This window comes from Doryrhamphus excisus, chromosome 8 (assembly GCF_030265055.1).
Source record: "Doryrhamphus excisus isolate RoL2022-K1 chromosome 8, RoL_Dexc_1.0, whole genome shotgun sequence".
NCBI classification, from domain to species: domain Eukaryota; kingdom Metazoa; phylum Chordata; class Actinopteri; order Syngnathiformes; family Syngnathidae; genus Doryrhamphus; species Doryrhamphus excisus.
Genome location: NC_080473.1, coordinates 3,290,478 through 3,313,436, shown reverse-complemented (window position 1 = coordinate 3,313,436; position 22,959 = coordinate 3,290,478). Strand labels below are relative to the sequence as shown.

Below are 22,959 nucleotides of genomic sequence, written 5' to 3'. Positions count from 1 at the left end.
AATTGTGTCACAATCGAAGGTCAGACGTATTCTTGCTTCCGATTGGAAGATAAACTGAGGACGCGCCTACTTGTCGTCTCAAAGACCTCCTCCGTGCTGAGTGGATGTCACGCCTGTCACTCAAACTACACGTAGCCAATCGGGGGGCTTTGTCCTTTCGCTTGGAGTCGTAGGCGCTCACCGGCAACTGCCATCCAAGATGTCGGCAACGTGTGTGTTCCCCATGTGTGTGCGAGCGAGCCGGGGCCTCCTCAGGCTCAGGCTCAGGAGCGGGGTGGCGGGCACGTCTACGCCCACTGTAGTGGACATCGTACGGACACTTTCCACGGACAAACCGCCTGCCGGGCAGGGGGGTGCGACGGGTGGTCTGGCCCAAGCGATTCTCCAGGAGAAGCTCCAACAGCAGAGTCAGGTGAGGGGCGCTTGATTTGTTCAAAACGTCAACGTCAGCAGGGTGCAAAAGAGAAAACGCGACCACACTGTAGCACAAGGTTGCTAACCAACCAATTTGAGACGCACTGGTGAATAAAACAAATCACTGTATTGGAATGGCCAACCTGCTGTTAGGTTATTTCACGTCCAAATATATTTCACCGAGACACAGGGACAAACACACAGCATTGTTACCATGATCACTTACATCGAGAAACGTTGTAAATAGAAAGCTGTCCTTGAAAAAATCGAATAGAAGGAACCGTCGCTTAGGTTAGCTAGTAGTCCACGGTTAGCATGCTAGCACTGTCATTGACTGTAATTCTGGGTTTTCCTAAAGTTAATCATTACGAAAGAGAAACAGCACCTGGTGGTACATCTCAGTGTTGTTGAATGTGTGCTTGTGACGCCAGTTAGTGATGACAGTGAGCATTATGTCAGCTAGTGTCATAACCGGAGCTTCATCTGGTCACCCTTGATGGCAGCACCCTGCTAGCACGCTGCCCTTGTATGTTGGAGTTGTTAATCAAATGATGCTAACGGTGAAGGTTTGTTGGATGTGAAGATCCCTTTCCCTCCTCCCCCCACCACCCCCGTCCACTACTGTAGAGCCCTTCCTTAGCCTATTTTCTTCCCGGAGCTCTTTTCTACTTCTTACCCCAACCCTTTAGTCCGCCCCTTGAGAATAGGTTCGTAGCCTACCTTTTTAGCCCACTCTCTTAGGCGTATTTAGCTCACCTTCTTAGCCCCACACGTACTACAGCTCCACTATTGGTGGGGGTTATGTCTCATATCTCAAGACCACTTGCTAATGATGAAAAATTGCATGTAAGTGAGCTCCCTGTAATAAACGGCCCTCTCCTCCTCCAAGCCCTCCTGCTAGCTTGATGTTGACACCTTTTCCTCCCATTTAGGATCGACATTTGAAATAAGTGACTGTTGTACTTATTCGATTAGAATCAGCCCTTCTCCACATCTAGCCATTGTTCACTCGTGACGAAGAATGATAGAAGCCTGGGAATATCTCCTTCATTACTACGGCATAGTGTCACAGCCATGGAAGACAGCATTCACTATGTCCAGGTGTCAGTGAACGCTTCTCTTTGCAACATATTTGTGAGCTGACTTGTCGTCAACACATTCTTTCATCCAGGGCCAGTCTCCTTCAGAGGCAGGTAAAGCTGAGGACGACGGAGAGCAGACCGGGGGGGACAAGAAGCAAAAGGAGAACACGGCCTATGCCAAGAAGATCGTCTTCAGGTTGGCTGGACTAATGGGTCTCGGTGGGGCTGTTAGCATCGTCTACATATTTGGTGAGTGGACTTGTTCATCTTGTTTGTCTTACTGCAGTGGTTCGTGGAGAGCGACAGCAGGGCAAGGCTGGAGTTCGACATTGTACCCAGTCTTGCTTCTCTGACGTGTGAATGTAAACTGGTTCCACTTTGTGACTAACACCAATAGATGCATATTCTTGCACCCTGCGTTGCACTGCATTTTGCTGGGCTCCACAGATTCCAGGTCATCATTAGGCGTAGATTTAGCTGCAAAGTGTGGGATATGGCATTTGAATTTTATAATTTTCTTTCTAACAGAGCTGCAGGAAATAGTCTGACAAACATTCAGATTGAAGTGAAATTCGTAGCGAATGCTGTTTAGTGACAGAATGGTCTAAAACAATGATGTTGATCTGTTCATCGTCTAGCTGCAGCCCTCTTTCACCATCATCCCCATTCAATGGTGAGACAGGAGAGATGGAGGGGTGTGATTGGCTTATCACGCCGCTGCTTCCTGCCTGAGGGACAGCCCCCCCAGGTGGGTGGAGCCTGCAACTGTCACTCGGAGCGAGCACCGGTGTGAATTTGCAAGATAAAATGAGTCTCACTACGTCCGTTAGTCAGACAGTATAGAGAGTTGTATTTGTCACATTTTGGAACGATTTTGGACAGCAGATATTCCAGATTTGTCTGTTCAGGGAACTGTTGGAGTGACACTTTCATCTGCTGGCTTCTTTATTCATTTTGTGCGCAAACCTCATTTGGATTTAATGGTACTTTTTCCAGGGAAAGGAATTATTGTGCGCGAATGAGGAATCATCAGGCTGCAGGAAATGTTGCTGACATCTCACATGCTTCCTTCAGCCAGCCTCTCCCTTTGTTCTCCTGTCATTACCTTGGAATAACAGTTTTGCACATTTGGAATATCATATACTCGGAATATATGGCACGTGGGTTTGTGTGGTTTAGTCCACTTGTGACATCCTGGAAATACCAGGAGGTGATCACAGTGCTCTTGGATGTTCATCACACATGTTTGTGTGTGCTTGTTTTTGTACTTGCGTCACTACACTCCATCAGTATGCATTGTGGAGGCAATGACGTGCATGCAGACAACATCTTCTGTAAGTCTCCTCCTTATCGTCGCATGTTCCTGTAAGTTCATTTCAAATGTTCTAAAGAGACAAAAGGACGTGATGGGAGTGTTGATGTTGGAATATCACAGCCCTGCACTTGTAATTGTATTAGGAATGTCAAAGCAGCCCTTTGCTCCTGGAGCCCGTGTGTTTTATTGTGACCACACAGGAGCTCAGTGAAGGTGTCGATCAGCTGACATCTGACACTTGCCCTCTTATTGTATTGAACTTAAGAATTGCTACACTTATCAGAACTTAACACAAGATAGAAGTGATGAGGAGACCATGTATGTAGACTGTATTCATCATCACCATCATTTACACCAAACTGGATGAAAGCTGCTGTCTGCTAAAAAAAAATGCTTGTCATGTTTTAATATATAACCTGATCCATAGTTTCAAATGTGCATTGTATTCACATTTCTCTGTCTTTTTTTATTCAGGCACCAATTCAGTTGACGAACAAGGAAATCAGGTACGTTTTATTCGCACACATGCCGCACACACACACCTCGCCGGCACACTTCAGCATGCCGTTGTGAAGGTCGTCTTCTTTCACGTCCTGCTTGCGGTGGGAGCCGGTGTCACGTTCCCCCACCCCCACCCCCATCACAGGTGGGAGATCCTCTTCCTGTCACGTGGGCGGCGTGAGGGACACACTTCACAGGTGCCTGTGATGTCTTTTGGAGCGAGAGCACACTTTTCTCACCTTTTTTTTTTTTTAAAGGCTCCTTTTGTCGACACTGCGTGGCCACGATGGTGCTGCTGATGAGGCGGCACATACGTGTGACGTGAGCCTCTTTCACGCAGACATGCCAACAGCATTTTTTTATATATACAAGCTGTTTTGCCATGCTGAGCTGTGACTTTGGGAATGTCAGAGCCATCAAAGAACCCAAATTATCCCACTTCCAGCGCTTAGTAGCCACGTTTACATGAGGGTTTTTTCCTCTTTCTGAATCGAATCTTTCCAAATTACTTTTACGAAGACAATGGTATACATGGAAAGGAATATTCTAATCACTTGTCTTCATAGTCCATGGGGCATGCGCAGTAAAGCGTAAACATCAACATCACGAGATACCGGCTTCCCCAAGTTTTTTTCTTTAAACTTTTCAGCATGCGCTGAAAGAACGCACCTGGGATAAATTTAAACAGGAAAAGATCCTATTCAATCTTGCTAATATTTTATAATTAGACTCAGGGCATGTTTTATATAGATATATATTTTCTTTTTAAAGAAAAACTGGACTTGTGACTAAAGTATAGAAGAGTTTAGATTCTGTTCCATAGATGGTTGTAATGCACATGAAAGCTGCTTAACAGCAGAAGAAAAACATGACGAAGAAGAACACACCCTGACAACTTTCCGTTTGAGCGGGTACAAGATACCCCAATTGGATTGGGGAAAGGAATATTCCACCCCTGTGAATCCGGTTATATGTTCATTCAGATTAGCACTTTTCTTTCGGAATTAGGTGTATACAAAGATTCAATTCTTTCCGTTTGAACAAATAAACCGAATGCAATTGGAATATTGGGGTGGCTAATGACAGCTACTTGCGGTCCGCACTTCAAAGGGCACACTTCTCACACCATTAAGAGACTTTTGTTGATCCCACAGAACCTTTGGACTTCCACTTGACGCTTCCTGCCTTCCTCTTAGCACTTTGAAGCCTACAGCGTGGGAAAGAAGTCTGCCCCTTTTTATTGAACCTTCTGAAGAAACTTGATTGTCACCCATTTCCATAACACTTGATGCCCTTTTCCACCTCCCTGCAGCCATCAGGTCTGGACTAATGTCCATTCATTGTAAATAGTAGGAACCCGTTTAAATTGTCACCTTTTTTTCTCAAGCTCCTTTATGGGATTCATCAAATCAAATCATACAGTATATGTCAATATAAGTCATGTACAGTCAACAACAATCATTCATTTGATTTACACATTTTCCTTTGAATACGGTGGTCCACTAAGTATGTTAGCCATAGCCTACTACCGGCATAATTCACGTATCAGAAATGTCTGATACCACCAGCAGGGATTTCTGATACCATGAACCACATCAAACATGGCCAAAAGAGTATAAGCAAACACAGGTCACCACCACCACCATTTGCTAGACAGATTGTCTGTCGTCCAACTCAATGATATTGTGTTTTTGTGCCTGGGCAGTAATAAAGTAGCGACTTTTGATTTCAGGTCCAGGTGACATTACTTTAATAATTCTCTTTAAGTGGCACCAGTGATTGGCAACTCTTTGTAAAACTTTAATATTTTATACATCTCCTATCTATGTACATGTAACAAGGTCAGTGACAGGCATTACATTTATTAACATATTTTTCATTTGGCTGCCTTGGTGATATCTGATTCCAAATGAGAGGTAATGTGGTGTCTTTGTAGATCTGGAGAAAGCCTATGACAGGGTGCCTAGACAGGTAACTGTGGTATAGTATGAGGAAGTCTGGGGTGACAGAGAAGTATGTTCAAGTGGTGCAGGACGTGTATGAGGACTGGAAGACAGTGGTAAGATGTGCTGTAGGTGTGCCAGAAGAGTTCAAGGTGGAGGTGGGACTGCATCAGGGATCAGCTCTGATCCCTTTCTTGTTTTAGACAAGAATCTCCATGGACTATGTTTGTAGATGACATTGTGATTTATTGTGAGAGTAGGGAATGGGTAGAGGAGATGCTAGAAGAGGTTTGCCCTGGAAAGGAGACGAATGAAGATTAGCCTCAGCAAGACAGAGTATATGTGTGTGAATGATAGGGACCCAAGTGGTAGAGTGAGTTTACAGGGAGAAGAGATGCAGAAGGTGGCGAATTTTAAGTACTTGGGGTCAACAGTTCAGAACAATGGAGATTGTGAAAAGGAGGTGAAGAAGTGTGTGCTGTAGGAGTGACCAGAATGGATGGGGATAAGGGAAAAGCTGAAAGAAAAAGAAGTGGTGGGAAAAAAACCAAGCGTCTCATTTGTGGCGTCCACTTCCTCTCAGCATCCATCAAAGAGCACACTTATCTCACGTGCACATCCTGAGACGTGTGCCCACGTCCAGCTCCCGTGAAACGGCACACGTCACATATCAGTGTGACGGCACACTTATCTCACTTGCACCCACCCCATCCCTACCAGACAGCGACTTCAAAGACATGATATCATGATATATGATATGTCACATTATAGCCCCTCAGTAATAAAAGAACCACTTTTGTCTTTTGGCCACAGCTGGGTTTTTTTTAGTGGCCCAAGGCACAGTTTAAAAATATGATTTACAAAGAAAACAATTTTTTTTTGAAAAATCAGCAGTAATTTTACAAGAATAAAATAAGTCGAATATTAGGTCTAACAAGGAAAATTCCTAATTTTAAGACTATGTTCCTAAAAGAAATGTACATATATATTTTCCCTTCATAATATTACTACTTTAAAGTTGAACTATTTAAGAAAAGGGCTGTTTTTTTAAAGTTGGGGAAAATATATAATATTGTGGGAATAAAATCAAAATACTACAAGAAGAGCATGTACAGAGATTATTCAAAAGAGAGAGTATAACTATTTAGGGTAGGATTGAATAAATTAAATGAAATAAGCTTTGTTTCTTCCTACTCCTTTTGGACATAAGTAACGTGTATGCATGTTTCAAATAAAATTCAATCATTACCTTAGTTAGGAAAAAAAAAAAACAAAAAAAACCCAACACCAGCAAAAACTGGAAAAAAGCGCGAAGACCCAAGTTGCCATGAATAGACTCATCTATGTGACAAAGCTGCAGTTCTTAGCATATCTGTTTTTTTTTAGTATGTGGCCCTTTTTGGAAAACTCTTAGACACCACTGATCTAAGGTTTAAATTTAATTCTATTTATGTACCTCAAGTGATGACTTTGTAGAAGAAATACATTTAAATATCTGTCGAGCTAAAGTGTCAAGGTGGGCTACAACAGTGTGCCTGTTTTGATTTTTATTTTCAAAGACTTAATTGTGACTATTTCAAGGTGCTTAAATGTAGGTGCAACCATTTTTAAATGCATAGTTATGGAGCGGGACGTCAGCGTGGGATAGAGGTCAGAGGTAGTCTTTCGCTGCAATGATGCTGTGTGGCCTGCAGAGGGCAGTAGTGCACATGTGTTGAGCACATGGACACGAGGACGCTAGTGGTCAGTGTGGACCAGGGTGTTGTCTGGTCACAACTGTTGATTGTTTCCTGGTCAGCCAACAAGCGCAGAGGCTCCCTTCAAAGTGCAGGCACACTTCTTCCACCTTCCTCGTGCTACACTTAGCCCAGTTGTCTTCTATATGCACACTTCATCGTGACTTTCTGAGCGCTCCTTCAGCGGGGCTGTGAGCTCCGACACTGGACACTTGCATATACGATCGATCATTTTGACTTGAAATGTCCACTTATTCCATGATAGTAAGCAGAAGGTCGCCTGTGATCATGTCACATGACACAAGATATGAGGTTTCATTGGGGCGGGGGGAAAGTTAGCAGGATTACAATAACATTGTGGCATATACTGTATGTGCATATACATCCATATGTTGGGTTTTAGTGGAAGTTATAGTTAAATTAACACCTAAGTCACTCACATTGTACCCAGCACTAATGAAACTATCGTAAGGAGAAGTCTAAATAATGCTGCTTAGTTTTGACTGTTCATTTCATAGAAGCAGATCCTTTAACATGTTCAAGGACATGTTAAAGCTGTGAAACATTCCCTAAAAACTGGACAAAATTTGTTTATTATAGTTATTAAGTACCGCTATGACCACCGTTTCCACCGAGACTTTGAGACATGTTCTGAGTGACATTCTCTAATGTTCTAAGGAACTCTAATGAGATTAAAAGTGCTGGCTGTGATGTAAATATTTGGTGCTCGTGATTCATGGTAACATTTGTAGGGACATGGAGTATATTGTGTTGGGAGTTGATTCCAGCTCGGCTGTGGGAACCCACTACCCCCCGTTCTCACAGAGAACTGAGGTGCCAATGAGGGCTAAACGGCCTCATTCACACCTCGCTCAGTCCGAGGGGCTCTTTTACAGCTGTCACTTCTCTGTGTTAGTCTGATGAGCGCATGAGGGAGAGCTTGCAGTGTTCACCTCAGCTTTCCCGCGAGTCAAATGTGTTCTCATCATTTCATTGGGTACTTATGTTTCTGATAAGTTCCCTGTTTGGCCTCCCACATAAATCAACATTAGTATTTCATAGTGTTACTAAAATCATTACTCTTTTGGGAAAGGCCCACAGGCACTGGTCACATGGTTCACACTCATCGTCGTTTTGTTTACAAAGCCTTTTTTTTTTGTATATTTTAATAATTTCAGTGTACCAGCATTGCTATTTGATGGTGGTGTATTCATATTGTAGCGTGAGCGATAACTATGTGCTGCAAGATCAATCATCTGTCCCATCCCTGTCTTTGAATGTCACTGCAGGATTTGGACATAAGCTGCTAATTAATGCAATTGCCTAAATGATTATGTTGCTGTTTTGCTATACAGCCACCAGGTGGCACCCTTCACCCGTATGTTATCATGGTGCAGACATGTCTGGCATTAAGAGTGACACTCTTTGATTGTACTTTCCATAATATTGTGTCACCACAGTACTAAGACTGTTTATGAGTAGTCCTCTGGTGCATGTCATTGCATGGCCTATGCAGAGGCAACCTTGTACCAAGTGTATCCCTGTCGATCTGCGGTTCAGCATTCGCTCCCCCACACTGGGAATTTTAAATAATGTGTAGCTGCACATTTTGTTAGCACAGTACCGTACACTGTATGCCAGTAATTGTTTCATGTCTGCAACAGAATTTGTGTTGGTCTGCATCACAATGTGGATAGTTGTCATGTGACTATTTTTGTAATTGTCTTTTTCTTGTCTCTCTACCAGATTTCTGACGAGTTTGACAAAGGTGAGTGTGAACTTTTTGCTTGTATTCAGAACGTAGGTCAACATGAACTAAACATGTCTCCATGACAACACATTTTCTCAACAAGTCTTGTGGAGAGTTTTTTTTACTCTGAACCTTTCCACTGTTTGTGGGGCTAATGTTTTTAAGACTTCGCATTACGTGCCGATCTTGATGCATGCATGCATGCAAAGAAAAAAAAACAGCAGCAGGTATCAAATGATGATATTGTGCACTTAAATGTGTCTTGCACAGACATGTGTGTGTGTTACTTAGTGTGTTTTATTGACATTTTTGGCACTGTTGTGTGTGTAGGTGTCTGTGTTTGACTGATGGATCACTACAGACCATCAATGGCACTGCCAACTGCTGTGTGTGTGTGTGTGTGTGTGTGTGTGTCAGCCATCCATATGCCCATGACCCATCATTAATCCGTCCCCCAAACTGCCATCTGACTACCTTAATCATAAACACCTTTTTATGTGGTAACGGTTGAGCTATATTCCATCCATCAGACAAAAGCACAACTTTTGATGCCATGACACAATCCCTTCTAAAGCTTTAATAAAAACTACTCAAAGCTTCTGAGAAAGTTCCAAGACCCAACAACATGTCCACACGATCCTTCTGTAGTAGCGGTGGGACATTGTATTGTTTGTATGGTTACGCCAACATCTGGTACGTGTACAACATGCCTTGTAGTCCCAATCCGGGTCTTTTCCATTACTTTCCTCATCTAATTGTCCAGATCATGTTTTCTAAAATGCGGTTCTTGCGGTTGTGATGGTTCTTAGCTGAAGATTGACAACACCTTTAGATCCTCTGCACCAATTAGACCCCCACTTTAAACGACTTCTGATCGCCCGCTGATACCACTAAGCATTTTGTCAATAGCTACTGAGTGTCAATAGCCAGAGGCCCAGTCTGTCCCCGCACGCATCCTCCTGCTCGAGCCTCCGCCTTCATCCATCATGAAATAGTCCCTGTGGGCCACTTTGTTCTCATCTGTGTGCTGAACTCCCTTTCTGTCTGTCATTGTATCACCCTCCTCCGCCTGACTTTGTCTCTCCTCATATTCCTCAAAGTCCATAGCTGTCCGTCCATCTGTCTCCATCTCTGCTTTGGCTCTGAATGCCAGAGGGGGGGAGAATACCGATAACACTCATAATGTCTACACATCATTCATCGTGATCATGATATCTGTAAAATGAGAAACATTTCACCAAGGAGCAGAATTTGGTCCAGAGACTTAGCAGTAGTTTGGATGGAGGAGGGAAGGATTGATTTATGAAGAGGAGGAGGACCGGACTTGCAAAACCAAAGAACTATTGACCAGTGAGAGTATTGGTATCAGCAGGCGATCAGCGTCAATTCAACCGGGCCATTTTGGCGCGACAGATTGACCGCCCAGCTGTCTCACACGTGCCTGCACAACACACACACACACACACATTAAAAATAATTTAGCACAAATATTCAGACAAGTGTTGACATCACCATTTCAATGAGAAGCAGGCTTGTGTTTGTGGTGTGGATTTCAAGACATTGATTTCTGTAAAAGCTGATAAATGCTTAAATTGTATGGCTTTCGTGCTTGCTTCTCTTCAGCCAAGCTCAAATAATAAGAGCCAATTATGACCTCAACAACCTTTTGGGGACTTGGTGTCGAATCATCTCTGATGGGCTTAGGGACGGGGGTTAAACGTTGATGATCCCTCAGGGAGCAGAGATAGTTAGTTCATCTCTGCTCCCTCGTCTTCCTCCTCCACCTCGCCCATTCCCTCCTTCCCCTCCTCATCACAAACCATGCCAACCCGGAAACATGAAACAATGTGTGTACTCAGCAGTGATGTCACTAGAAAAACTATTTTACTATGTCTTCCTTTCCTTTTCCTTATGTGTGATTAGTACAGTCAAGCATTGGTCTTCATATGCCCCGGTTTTTGGATGATTCGGTTTTCTGCGAAAATATTTGCCCATATTTTGCCTCAGTTATCATCCATAATCTCGTTTTTCGTGGAATATTAAATGCAACAACTTGTCTGTTTGCTCTCTATTGTGTCCTTCCGCGTATCCGAATGCATTATATATTATACATGCATTTTATTTTGAGCATGACTACTAAATAACTTGCCATGGGGCTAAAGAAAGTTCTGCATGCTAGCAATTTAATAAAAAAAAAAGATGACACTGTTGAATTACACTGTTCCAGGATGAATGGGAAATCCACATTGACAATATGTTCCATGCATTAGAATTATTTTGCAATTTTTTCTGCATGTGAAACAGTAATTATTTTATATTAAAATGTATGCTTTAAGGGATTCTTTAGGTTTACATTATTTTCTAAGGGAAAAAATTGCCTCGGTTTTTGGATGTTTCTGTTTTCGTCTAACCTTTTGGAACGGATTAATTCTGTAAGTCGAGGCAATGCTGACACACGTATTGGTGATGAACAGGTGCATCTGAATAAATTAGATTTGGAAATATTGAAATATTTCAAGAAAGTATTTCTTCTTTTCCTAGTCGATTATAGCTCATAAAAGCCTCAAATTCGGGCGAGAGGCGGGCTACTGTTTTTGGTTTGCATGGAGAAAACCCATGCACGCACGGGGAGAACATGCAAACTCCACACAGAGATGCCCACCGCAGATTCAAACCAAAATCTCCCACATCCCCTGACTGTGTGGCCAACATGCACAAGGAAAAATGCTCAAAGGTTCCATTAAGTAAGCAACTGGTTTGAGCTCCAATTTGCAAATGAACTGAAAAAACTTCCTGAGTTTGAATTGAACTCCGGAAGTCATGAACATAGAACATGAACACATGTAGAGTCTTTGCCTTCACAATAAGAACATTTTGGCTCGCCCCTGACGATTTTATTATGCTTTTATTACAAAGAAAGGTAATTTGTTTACTTGGAGTTATTTATTGGAGGTAGTTTGTGTTTGCATGTGCTGTAATTAAGGCATGGCTTAGTGCTTGTTTACAGCAACAGCCATCGCATTCCTAACTTGTGATTTCACTTCTTCATGTGCATGTGGTGAACATTAACAGCAGGTACACACACACACACACACACACACATTAAACAGGCCAGCCCACGCTGCCGTTTGTCACCCAGAGAAAACAGACGATTGACAAAGGAGGAGGAGTAAAAGGAGGTTGTGTTGTGCAGCAGATGCTTGCCCTGTTTTGCCCCCCCTCCCTCCCCATTCATCTCCACTTTTTCCCTCCTTCATCCATCCACTGAAGTCCTCTCTCAGTAATGTTTGATTTCTTCCATCCATCATTCATCCGTCTTCCCCCGTGCACCTCCTTCCTCATTAGCTCCTTCTCTCTCCTCGCCCTCTTTCTCTCTTTCTCCTTGCATTCCTCAGCCGTTTCTCTTCTGGCTTTGCTTTCGTTTCTTTCATTCGTTAATGTGCTCACTCTCTTTCCCGCCCTGCTTGTTTTCTTCTCCCACTCCTCCCGCCATCATATCCTCTCTGTCCATCTTTCTTTGTTGTTTGTGGCTGAATTTGTCCGCCGATGTTCAAATCACCTGTCCCACTGTAACCAGTGACCGGGACAGTCAGAGGACGGACACAGGCAGTCGCGATGTGACAGGTCCACTCAGCGAGGCCCCTCGCACAAAGACACAACTTTGACTATGAAAGGAGGGACCGTTAGGCGGGCAAGAACAGATGAATGGAACGGAAGGTGGCCTCTTTCTTCCTGTCTCTTTCCACTAAATTCTCCTCTTTCCCTCCTCTTCCTCATCTTTCCTGGAACCGTTTTCTCTCCGAACGAGGAAATCTGATGAGAGATTTCACCTATAAAGTGCAGCCGTTGTTAGTGGAGAAGGAGGCGGTCCTACAGGTCATAGTGATGTTGACATAGAGAAGCTTTTGGAATGTTGGCTTGCACGTTGTTGTTGTCAACACTTTGGGTCCTGATGTGGGTGGTCACATGTTCAAGTGCTGATGGTGATCAGGCTGATTCCTTTATGTTCATGCATTACTTTCACACAGTCCTCACCCTCAGTCTATTCATCATGGAGTCCTCCGAATAATCCAAGAAAAGCAAAATAACACCAGCCTCTCGCTCTTCTACTTGTTTCTCAAGCGCGCCAAAGAAAAGGAAAGCTACCATCTGTAGAAGTGAAATCAAGGACATTGCAAAAACACATGAAAAGGTCTGCGCCTATTAAATCGCCAGAGATAATATTTTTTTTGGTTTCATTTAATTTATTTCATCATGTATTCTGTGTATAGTGTTAATGTCCTACTTATGCTAGAAACGGGTTTACCACATGTCGTAGCAACATTCGTAAACCGAGGACCTCCTTCACTTTCTTGTCTTATTCATCACAAGAATGTAAACAGGAAGAAGGTTTAGTGTTCAGACTAGTGAGCATCTAGCCGGCACTTTCTCACCACAACTCAACCTAGTCTGTTTGGAACCAGTTCCAGGTGGTGTCGTATCAGATGGTTTGGTTCACAGCTGGGTTGGATTACTGCGGTCACACCAGTTTCTAACTAACTGTACCACGTCAGAAATCAAACATGATTTAAAGTGGAGCAAATTGTGCTTATGCTGACCTACGCAATATAGTAATTCTGTCCGTTTCTATTCCTGTGGTGTCACCAACTTAAGTGGCCACATTATTATACTGTATGTAGTACTAATTGCACTACTGTTGTTGCTAAAGGTGCCAGATTTGGACTCAAAGTAACAAAAGTGTAACTTTAACTAAAAACGGCACCACTTTAAAACTATTAAAACCTGTTTAAAGAGGTGTAAGTCAAAAATGATCACTTTAACTACAACAAAGCAAACGTGTAATCCACCGATCCACAGCAGCAAACTCTTCCGTATGACACATCTTGGGGAGTTGGGATGTTTTTGTGTTGGCATTAAATACTGTCATTTTTAAAAATGTAAATACATATGTTCCACTTGTGGTATCACAGTTTGGATACAGTCTTCCCTCGGTTCACATTTTGCAGACTCACTGTTTTGCGGATTTTTTTGTGTTTTTCTTTTTCCCTTCGCATATGAACATGTATTGTGTTCTGTGTCCTGATTGGCAAAGGGATTGTAGACCTGTCATCAATCTCCTCTTGGGTCTTCCTGTGCAGTACAGAATGCGTTCAGCTTGCCAAATTTCCAATCCAGAAATGTTCGATTGCTAGCAGTGTGACTCTGAAGTGCTGTATGTTTGAAGGTTTTATCCCCGACAACATGTTTGTCACTGTCAAAGGCACCTGCCGTCGCACTTGAAATGCAAAGGAGGAAAAACAACGACATGAGCAATATGTTTTTACCAAGGATACAAAAACGTTACAGGATGGCACGGTCAGTGAGTGAGTCACTTCATAATTTCTTGTGGGTTAAACAAAGGTTAGATAGAATTTTTTGGACTGTTGGACTGTTTTGGATTGAGAAATTAACAAAATGTTAATGCCTTTATAGAGAAGTGTATAAAGTGCATATTGAGGGGTTTTACAGCCTTAAAACATTTATTATAATTGTAAAAACTACAACAAAGCATGTTGGGAAACCAAATTATTCAGTATAAAAAAAAATATATATATATATATATATATATATATTTCAAAATGATACACTTTAGAGTTGAAGTTATAATACCGTGGGACTGTGATAGAATCTCATACCGGCCCATGTTTAGTCTGCCAGCATGAGAGCACCAGACTAGATTCATTATTCCTGAGAAGATTGAAGTATAAACTATGGCGGCCATGTGTACAACTAACTAGGTATGCACTTATGTGCTTATTATGTTCCTCTTCCCAGATAACTGCCTGGATGACAAATTTCGGTCCCCACCATCTTTTTGCTTTCCTCCTCCATGCATCCTCTCATCGCTTCCACTTCTTCATCACTAATCTCATCTGCCCCGCACCACCTTGATTACCATGATAAAAGACCCCCCCCCCCTCTTCTTAATCTGTTCCAAACACGCATCACATATACGCACAGGGATGATGATATAGGGATGCAGTGTAATACACACACACATACATTCTGGGTCCCTATTATGGGATATGTTTGGTCAGGGGTCCCAAGGGAAAAAAAACCCTACAGCCACGCTTACACTCCCACGCTGTGTCTGCGTGAGTGTTTGTGTGTGTGGTTAAGCATAGTGATGAGAGATGTTATCAACCCACTTTATCTTCCCTTGACTCAAATGTGCATCCTCTCTTACGCCACCTGAGCAGTCTTGATAGAAATAGTCCAATTATTAGGTAGCAAATGCTGTGCCACAAATTCTGCCGCAGAGCTCTTCATTTGAAAATATTTATTGTTGTGCTTGTAGAACTGCACTGTATGACACTGACAAGTGTTTGTAATAGCGCACGTTGCGACCAATGCTTGTATATGCATTGTTACCCGTGAAATGTCTAATAGCGAAAGGACTATGGCAGATGGCCGCTGCTTCCTGCTTGAGCACGCTGCTATGAACTCTGGGGGATGGCATCCCCGGGGACCACAGCGTCCTAGCATCAGCGTGTGTGCGCTTAGAGGAGCGGGCACGTGCTTGCCGCGATTGTAATTGTGTTTGTAGTGAAGAGCCCACAGCCCCATGGGAAGCACAGTCTTTATTATTATTAGTCATTAACGCGTTGCCAGCTGGGGGTGTCATTAGTTGCTTAGCTAGCTTCCCAGCCCAGTCATCAGCAGGTTGCATCACTAGGCTGAATAATGGCTCATCTGGACTGCGTGGTTGTCATCTGTCTAGTCACAGTCCGTCTTACCTGTTCTTCTTCAGTTGTTAACGTGCTTACATAAGAGCTGAGCCTTGTGTCACGTCACGTAACAATGCAGAATCGTGAATTTCCAAACCTTGAACTTGCCCCTCTCTGTCAGACCCACCGGTGGTCCAGCAGCTGAGAAGAACTTTCAAGTACTTCCAGGACTACAGACAGGTGAGTGAACCCGCATGACCTATGAGTTGTCAGTCTGGGCACGCATCATTCATGCTTAAACAGAGTTTGTTTTTTGATGGTGTCAGATGATCATCGAGCCCACCAGCCCCAAATTGCTGCCCGACCCCCTGAAGGAGCCCTACTACCAACCTCCATACACATTGGTCCTGGAGCTCACTAATGTGCTGGTACACCCGGAGTGGTCGGTACGTCTACTCTACACTCACCTGGTCCACTCTGCTCCACCAGGCTGCCACTTTTATTTACAGGTGGAGAGGGTATCAAGTGTTTGTTTGCGAGGCGTGGTAACATACCACCTGTCTGCTGGAAACGACCCCTCCTTATACACGCCCATTCTTTGTTCACCTCCCTGACAGGTGTGCAGCAGCAATCATTTGATCTGATGCCTCACAAACAAAAAACAGTCAATTTAAGATGTCATCTGGGACGCTAACTGTTTACTACTGCCTTGCGTTTTTATAACACACTCACGACAGTGAAGCAAAGTCTTTCAAGCTACTCTTATATATATATATATATATATATATATATATATATGATATTTCATTGTCTCCCAATAGAGGAACCGGGGGGGGCACGTTACGTTTCATTTCAGTCAACTGTACTAGTCATCAACGTCCAACCATTTCATTCTTGTTTTTTTACCCTACATTTTATCATTATATTACGACTTATTAAAATAAGTCTTTTTTTCTTTCATTTTTATGCTATTAAAATGACATTGCTTTTTCCTCATAGTATTATTCTTATAAATTACAACTTTTTATCATTATTTCGCAACTTTTTCTATTAATATTTTGACTTTAGTTAAATCAGGGTTCTCAAACTCAATTTACCTGGGGGCCACTGGAGCTAGGGTCTGGGCAAGGCTGGGCCGCATCAGGTTTTCCAAAAAAAACCAAAAAAACACATTTATTAAAAACAGAAAAATATACAAATTTTTCAGTGCTTTGGTTCCGATTTTCTACAATAAAAGCTCTGATAAACATGACAAAACACAACTATAGTCACATTTATACTGTTTTTATTTACAACATATTGCGCAACTGCAGGGTCTTGGGACACATGCTAACTCGCAAACTAGAGAGCTAGTGACTTAAACGGTAGCCTTCAAGTTATTTCCTTTAAAGTTAAATAACCAAAAACTTACCACTTCCACACGGATAGGGAGGATAACTATTAACAGTCATTTAACCTTTAACATGAACATTAATCAAACGTAATAATTTTTTCTGGGTACATTATACCATACAGCATCCATATCAAACTTGCGCGGGCCGCACTAACATTAAACTTTCATATCAAGGCGGGGGCCTCAAACTTGTGTCCGCGGGCCGCGTGTTTGAGACCCCTGAGTTAAATGATATTTTAGACCAGGGGTGCTCACACTTTTTCAGCATGCGAGCTACTTTTAAAATGACCGAGTCAAAATGATCTACCCACTACAAAAATGCAAAACATCTATTTATTTTCAAATGTATTGAGGATTATTTGTACGTACAATGTATGTTGATGTACCTTACATAACCAAATGTGCCAATATTGCAAAACACACATAATTAACTATTAACATTTTTTGTAATTACCTCCACATTACTCCACATTTCCCTTCTTTGGTACTGCGATGGTAGAATGGCATATGAGGCAAACGCACTTCGAAAAAGACATTGTGGAAAAAAAAGTCCACCTGATATGTTTTTGCTTTTTTACTTGGTCCAGCTCCTTCACTCATTTTAGTGACCATAAACTTTAGCGAGGGCTTAAAATCTGACACAATTCGCCGACTAGCTTAGCACTTTGCATCGTTGTTTACACATGAGCGGTGACCTAAAGGTCAAAATTCAGTTGTCATCTGACTGGTTGTCCTGTATGTCAATCAAGTAACGGGGATGGATGATAGGCTGACATCGTAAGTTCTGCTGCACTTAGAGACGTTGTTTGATTTGATTGGTCACCCGAAGGGCAACATTCAGTTGCCCTGTATATCAATCAAGTGACGGCATTGATGCGAGGATGATGTTTTTTTTAATGTCACGCCGCGATCGACCAGCGATCGACCAGTACCACCTCCGCGATCGACCGGTAGATCGCGATCGACTTAATGAGCACCCCTCTTTTAGACTGTGCTGTGGGCAAATAAAAAGACAGCTGCTGGATTCAAATGCCCCACCCACCCACCCTAAGTAATCATCAATGTGGGACTGGGATCTGGACTCACTGCTTTCTCTGTCTGCTTCCAGCTGGCCACTGGGTGGCGCTTCAAGAAACGTCCAGGCATCGACTACCTGTTCCAGCAGCTTGCCCCGCTATACGAGATCATCATCTTTACCACCGAGACTGGCATGGTGAGACACACACACACTTGTGTTGTTTATCCACACACAATGTGTTACTGTCATGCAGATGTGAGCTGATAGCAAAGTTTATTTGAGCAATTTTACACTCTGAAGCTCACAGGCCTACAGTGAGAATAGGTGCTATCATTTTTGTATGTGAGATTGTGTGTGTGTTAATTGCTTTGTTAATGTCTGCTGTTCACATGCAAAAAGTCTGCAGACGCTCCGTGGACGCTTTGACATGCTAAAAGAGTCGTCAGCTTGGCCTGTTGTCCCCCAACACACAACAGCGCCGAGCTTTGCGGCACACTCATGCAAGCTGCTCTCATTTCCACTTGTTTGTGTACTATTTCTGTGACTTGGTTTCACTTCAAACCACAAAGCTTTCTTGGGCGGTCTTGGTATTGCCAATGAAACTTTGTTTATTTTCAACGTGTGTTCATCCAGACGGCGTATCCGCTGATTGACAGCATCGATCCTCAAGGTTTCGTCCTGTATCGCCTCTTCAGAGACGCTACGCGCTACATGGAGGGTCATCATGTGAAGGTGTGTTTTCTCATGAATCATCACACGTCAGTAGAAGACAAACACCTGTAAGATGGAGGAGAGTTGCTACATTAACCCTCCCCCCATGCCCCCCATCCCTGCTTGTCATCATTGATTCCTACTTGCCACAAAAGACATCCTTAATCCGCCCCCACACCCACCCTAACCCCCTCAGGCCTCATTAGCCTTTTGCCTGGTTCCTCCTCTTCCTCTTATCTCACCTCCCTTTCACCCGTGTTTGGGTCGTCGCTCGTCTTCGTTCGTTCCCGCTAATCCCCACCATGCCCCGCCTCATCTCAAGCTGCCCTGTCGACTCCACTCCACCACCGCCCACCTACTCCTAACTGTCGTGTGTGTTGTATTGGGGGCACAAGGAGCCCGGTAACCTACTTCTAGCATCTCATCTCCATAACACGGCAAGATGATGCTGTGTGCTCCATATGCCAACACGCAGAGGGAGTTCCTGCTGGGAATATGCAAAGCGAAACTTTATATCATCTTCATAAGATCCATCTTCTGAAAGAAAAAGCAGAGCTATTAAAAAGAAAAACTAAAATCTTCATGCAGCTATAACTTTATACCCCAGGGTATACAAGCGTATTCTGAAATTGGCACATTCTAAAAATATCATTTAACAAGAAAACTTCTGCATAAACATTCCTCACAATAAAAAAAATAATCTAGCAAGAAAAAGTTGTAACCTGACTAGAATAACAATGTAATATTATCAGGAAAAAAACATTTTATTTGCATAAAGTTGAAATAAAAAACATTTTCGCTAAATATTCTGAGAAACAAACAAAGGTGTAATTTTCAACCATCTTTAGTTTTATGAGAATAAAGTCAAAATATTAGGAGTAAGCAGTCGTATTCTCACAAGAAAACTGTCTCAATTTTACGAGAATAAACTGGCAATATTATGAGGAACAATAACGTAATTTTAGGGGCATTGAGTTTAAATATTAGAAGTTTTAATTATTATTATAAGAAACAAAGTTGTGATTTTTCGAGAATTAGGTTGAAGAAGAAGTTCAAATATCGACTGTGTCTAAATTTGTATGGGATTAAATCCATATTGTTACGGAAAAAAAGTCTACAAAGATTATTTAAGAAGAAAAGTGAAATATTTGGAAGAAAAAAAACAGCTAAATTGGGAAAAGATGAGCAGAGGTCATAATAATAATAATACACTTTTTCACCTCCAGTATATCACAAAGCAGAGAGTCAGTTTTGTCTTAAAATATATGATACTGTATATAACGTCTTAGCAAGTGTAATAAATATCGAAGTGGCCCTTGTATCCTTCCATTTGTCAGTATGTGGTCCTCGCTGGAAAGATTTAGATACCCGTGGTGTGTACGTATCCTTATACTTTATATTATTCAGCCAGCTTCCTCAGTGCAGGTTTTCATAGCTGTTTGATTTAGGACGTCTCCTGAGTGGATGAGTCAAGTAGCAGTAAATTAGAAAGCAGCTTTTTTTATGAGACTCTCCAGCCTAACGAGCGGCACATAATGGCCGCAGTCTTTCTCGCAGCATCCTGCTATTGTTGGCTGGCCCGCATCCCAGCGTCTGGATCAGATGTCTTATTGTTTGCCGGTCGCGGCGGTGAGGAGCACACCAGAGTCGGATTAACGGCAACATGATTTTGTGCCTTCCGCTCAAAGTGCACATCTCAGCACATCACTGAAGCACGGGCGGCATCACGCCTTTCAAAACAACTCTTCGACTCTCACCGTCTCATCTTAGCCTCTAAATGAGTGAATGCATGCAACGGTGCACGCCAACACATTGTCAGAACATGCTTGCAAAGTCAAGTCAGGGGAGACTTTGATGCAAAGTGAGCTCATACTTAACAAGGTGTTTATTGTGCTGCTCTCGCTTTTTACTGCACATAAACATGTCTGTTAAATAGCGCTCAGGCTTTGCGGCCAAGCCCTCTTGTGTGTACTGCTTTAGGCCGTGCATAATGCAACCTTGTGACATGCACAGATGCACTCCAGCTGTCACATTAGCCATCGCCATGTTTTGCTTTGATGTAAAAGTTTGTGTGTTGTTGTGATATGTCACATTACCGTAAACTCTATCACAGGTTTTCAAAAATATATTCATTCAACCAACGTTTGCTGGTGGGGTACACCCTCGACTGGTGGCCAGCCAATCACACGGCACATATAGACAAACAACCATTCACACTCACATTCGTGGCTATGGACAATTTGGAGTCGCCAATTAACCTAGCATGTTTTTGGAATGTGGGAGGAAACCGGAGTACCCGGAGAAAACCCACGCACGCACAGGGAGAACATGCAAACTACACACAGAGATACCCAAGTGGAGAATCAAACCCAGGTCTTCCCTTCTGGCTGTGGGTCCTCCATGCTAACCATTCGTCCACCGTGCAGCCTAAAAACTGTCTAAATGAATTAAAATACAAATGTAAAGCATTCAGAAAGACGCATTCAAGAACGTGTGAATATGTAGTATTCTACACTGCTCAAATGGTCAAACACTTTTTCGGTGAAATACTCAAGCACAATAGGATTTTATTGCAGCTTTGATTGATGCCACAACAGGTACAATAATCAACTCCACCCCCACTCAGCACACCTATCTTATTAATGTCTTCAATGGTTTATTTTCGCTTATGCCTACTGTATCGTATTGGGAAATAGGGTTGTTATTTAATTTCTCAAGGGCTCTAATCATGTTGAAAACCATATTTAGAAGGTTGTGAATAGGTTTACTATGAAATAATAGAAATAGAATAGAATAGAAATAATATTCCATTTATTAATGAGGAGTCCTACTTTGCAGAAATTAACTTATCACTTTCCAGCAATAAATGAGGGATGTGATAAAATTGAACAAAAAAAATTGTACTCTTGATTCACTGTAATTTCTAAATGACAAAAAAAAAGTAAAAATTTGACTCAATGACCTGCATTACAAACGCTGCCGTTTTACAAATTTATTCTTTACAACTTTGTCGTACATGTCAATATTACACATATAGTATTGTTTTTTTTCTCATAAATGTTTTCTTGAAATCTCAGATTTTTTCCACCCCTCAATGTCCGTTATCTAAAAGTCCATCATGTAATCTTTATTTTAAGACAGAAAACTGAGATTTACTTTTAGATTTTTTTGCCTAATCGTGCAGCGCTAGCATGAACTTGGAAGTGGACAACTCTGTCGCAGAACAATGATTTTATTTGTTGTGGCCTTGTGGCTTTATTCTGTGGATGTCTGCAAAGCTGCTGTCCCCGTTGCGTTATCTCGGACCGCATTTTGACAGACGTAGGACCTGCATGTACGAGGTCAGCCGTAAACAATGGGTGCAGGTCAGCTCGGTGTTGGAAATCCCCTCCATTGCACTTGAAGTATTTCTGTGCTTGCAGACTTTCTAGGCCTTGATTGTGTTTTGGCTGTGACCGTGTGAAGGAGCAACTAACATAACGGCTTTCCTGTTGTTGTGGGCCTTCACATCACATGTTGCCTTTATTAAAGCAGGACTTTTCTGCGTGTTTGGCAGGTGTTCACTCTCTAAAACAGTCGGATTCATGAAATATACGCAACAAAAATATAAACACTTGTTTTTGCTCCCATGTTTCAATAGCTGGACGTTTTTGACGTACACAAAAGGCCTATTGCTCTCAAATATTAGTGAGAGATAATCCATCCTCCTCACAGAGGCGGCATATGACGCTGCTCAATCGACAGCATGATGATAGCACCGCTGTGCCAATAAATGAGCAGCTTTATTGTAGTAGAGAATCCATTATATGTTATTTACCTTCCTTGATCCTTATGTACTCATCAGATTTTCAATCTGTTATAATTCAGTTTTATGAAAATGAAGTTCGGCTGTTAAAATATTTTTTTTCACAAAAGTTGCCACGCAGAAAATGTTAGAAGTATGAAAACGTATTTGGGAGTGAATGTTGGTGTCGAATAAAATACAACGTGTATCTTTAGGCTTAGTGTGTCTACCTTTTACCTACATCTCTTCGCCAACTGTGTTCTATCTGCTGCCATTTTTTCAGTAACTACTCTAAATGTATGTAGCTTAGTCATCAGGTCCTCAGTAACTACTCTAAATCTATGTGCCTCAGTAACTACTCACTAATTCCTCTTTAGTTAATTACTTCCTTGGTAACTACTCAAAATGCATGTGGCTTAGTTATCAGTTCTTCATTAGTTCCTCAGTAACTACTCTACTCATTAATTCCTCATTAGTTAATTACTTCCTTGGTAACTACTCTAAATGTATGTGGCGTAGTCGTCAGTTCTTCATTAGTTCCTCAGTAACTACTCTACTCATTAATTCCTCATTAGTTAATTACTTCCTTGGTAACTACTCTAAAT

The 22,959-nt window shown here is 42.2% G+C and overlaps 1 protein-coding gene across 3 annotated transcripts in view; it reads left to right on the top strand.

The window, feature by feature from the left end:
• The first annotated feature begins 131 nt into the window (after positions 1-131).
• timm50 (translocase of inner mitochondrial membrane 50 homolog (S. cerevisiae)) overlaps positions 132-22,959 on the top strand; it is a 25,316-nt gene continuing 2,488 nt past the window's right edge. Inside the window, exons 1-9 of one of the 3 annotated variants that reach the window (XM_058079628.1) lie at positions 1,006-1,260; positions 1,347-1,515; positions 1,586-1,745; positions 3,286-3,317; positions 8,738-8,759; positions 15,630-15,688; positions 15,775-15,894; positions 17,950-18,054; positions 18,493-18,591. In XM_058079628.1, the coding sequence (XP_057935611.1) occupies positions 1,489-1,515; positions 1,586-1,745; positions 3,286-3,317; positions 8,738-8,759; positions 15,630-15,688; positions 15,775-15,894; positions 17,950-18,054; positions 18,493-18,591 (624 nt within the window). In that variant the 5' untranslated portion in view covers positions 1,006-1,260; positions 1,347-1,488. Of the gene's footprint in view, positions 413-1,005; positions 1,261-1,346; positions 1,516-1,585; positions 1,746-2,200; positions 2,245-3,285; positions 3,318-8,737; positions 8,760-15,629; positions 15,689-15,774; positions 15,895-17,949; positions 18,055-18,492; positions 18,592-22,959 lie in introns of those variants that run through there. The other 2 variants (XM_058079627.1, XM_058079630.1) reach the window with 2 other exon arrangements.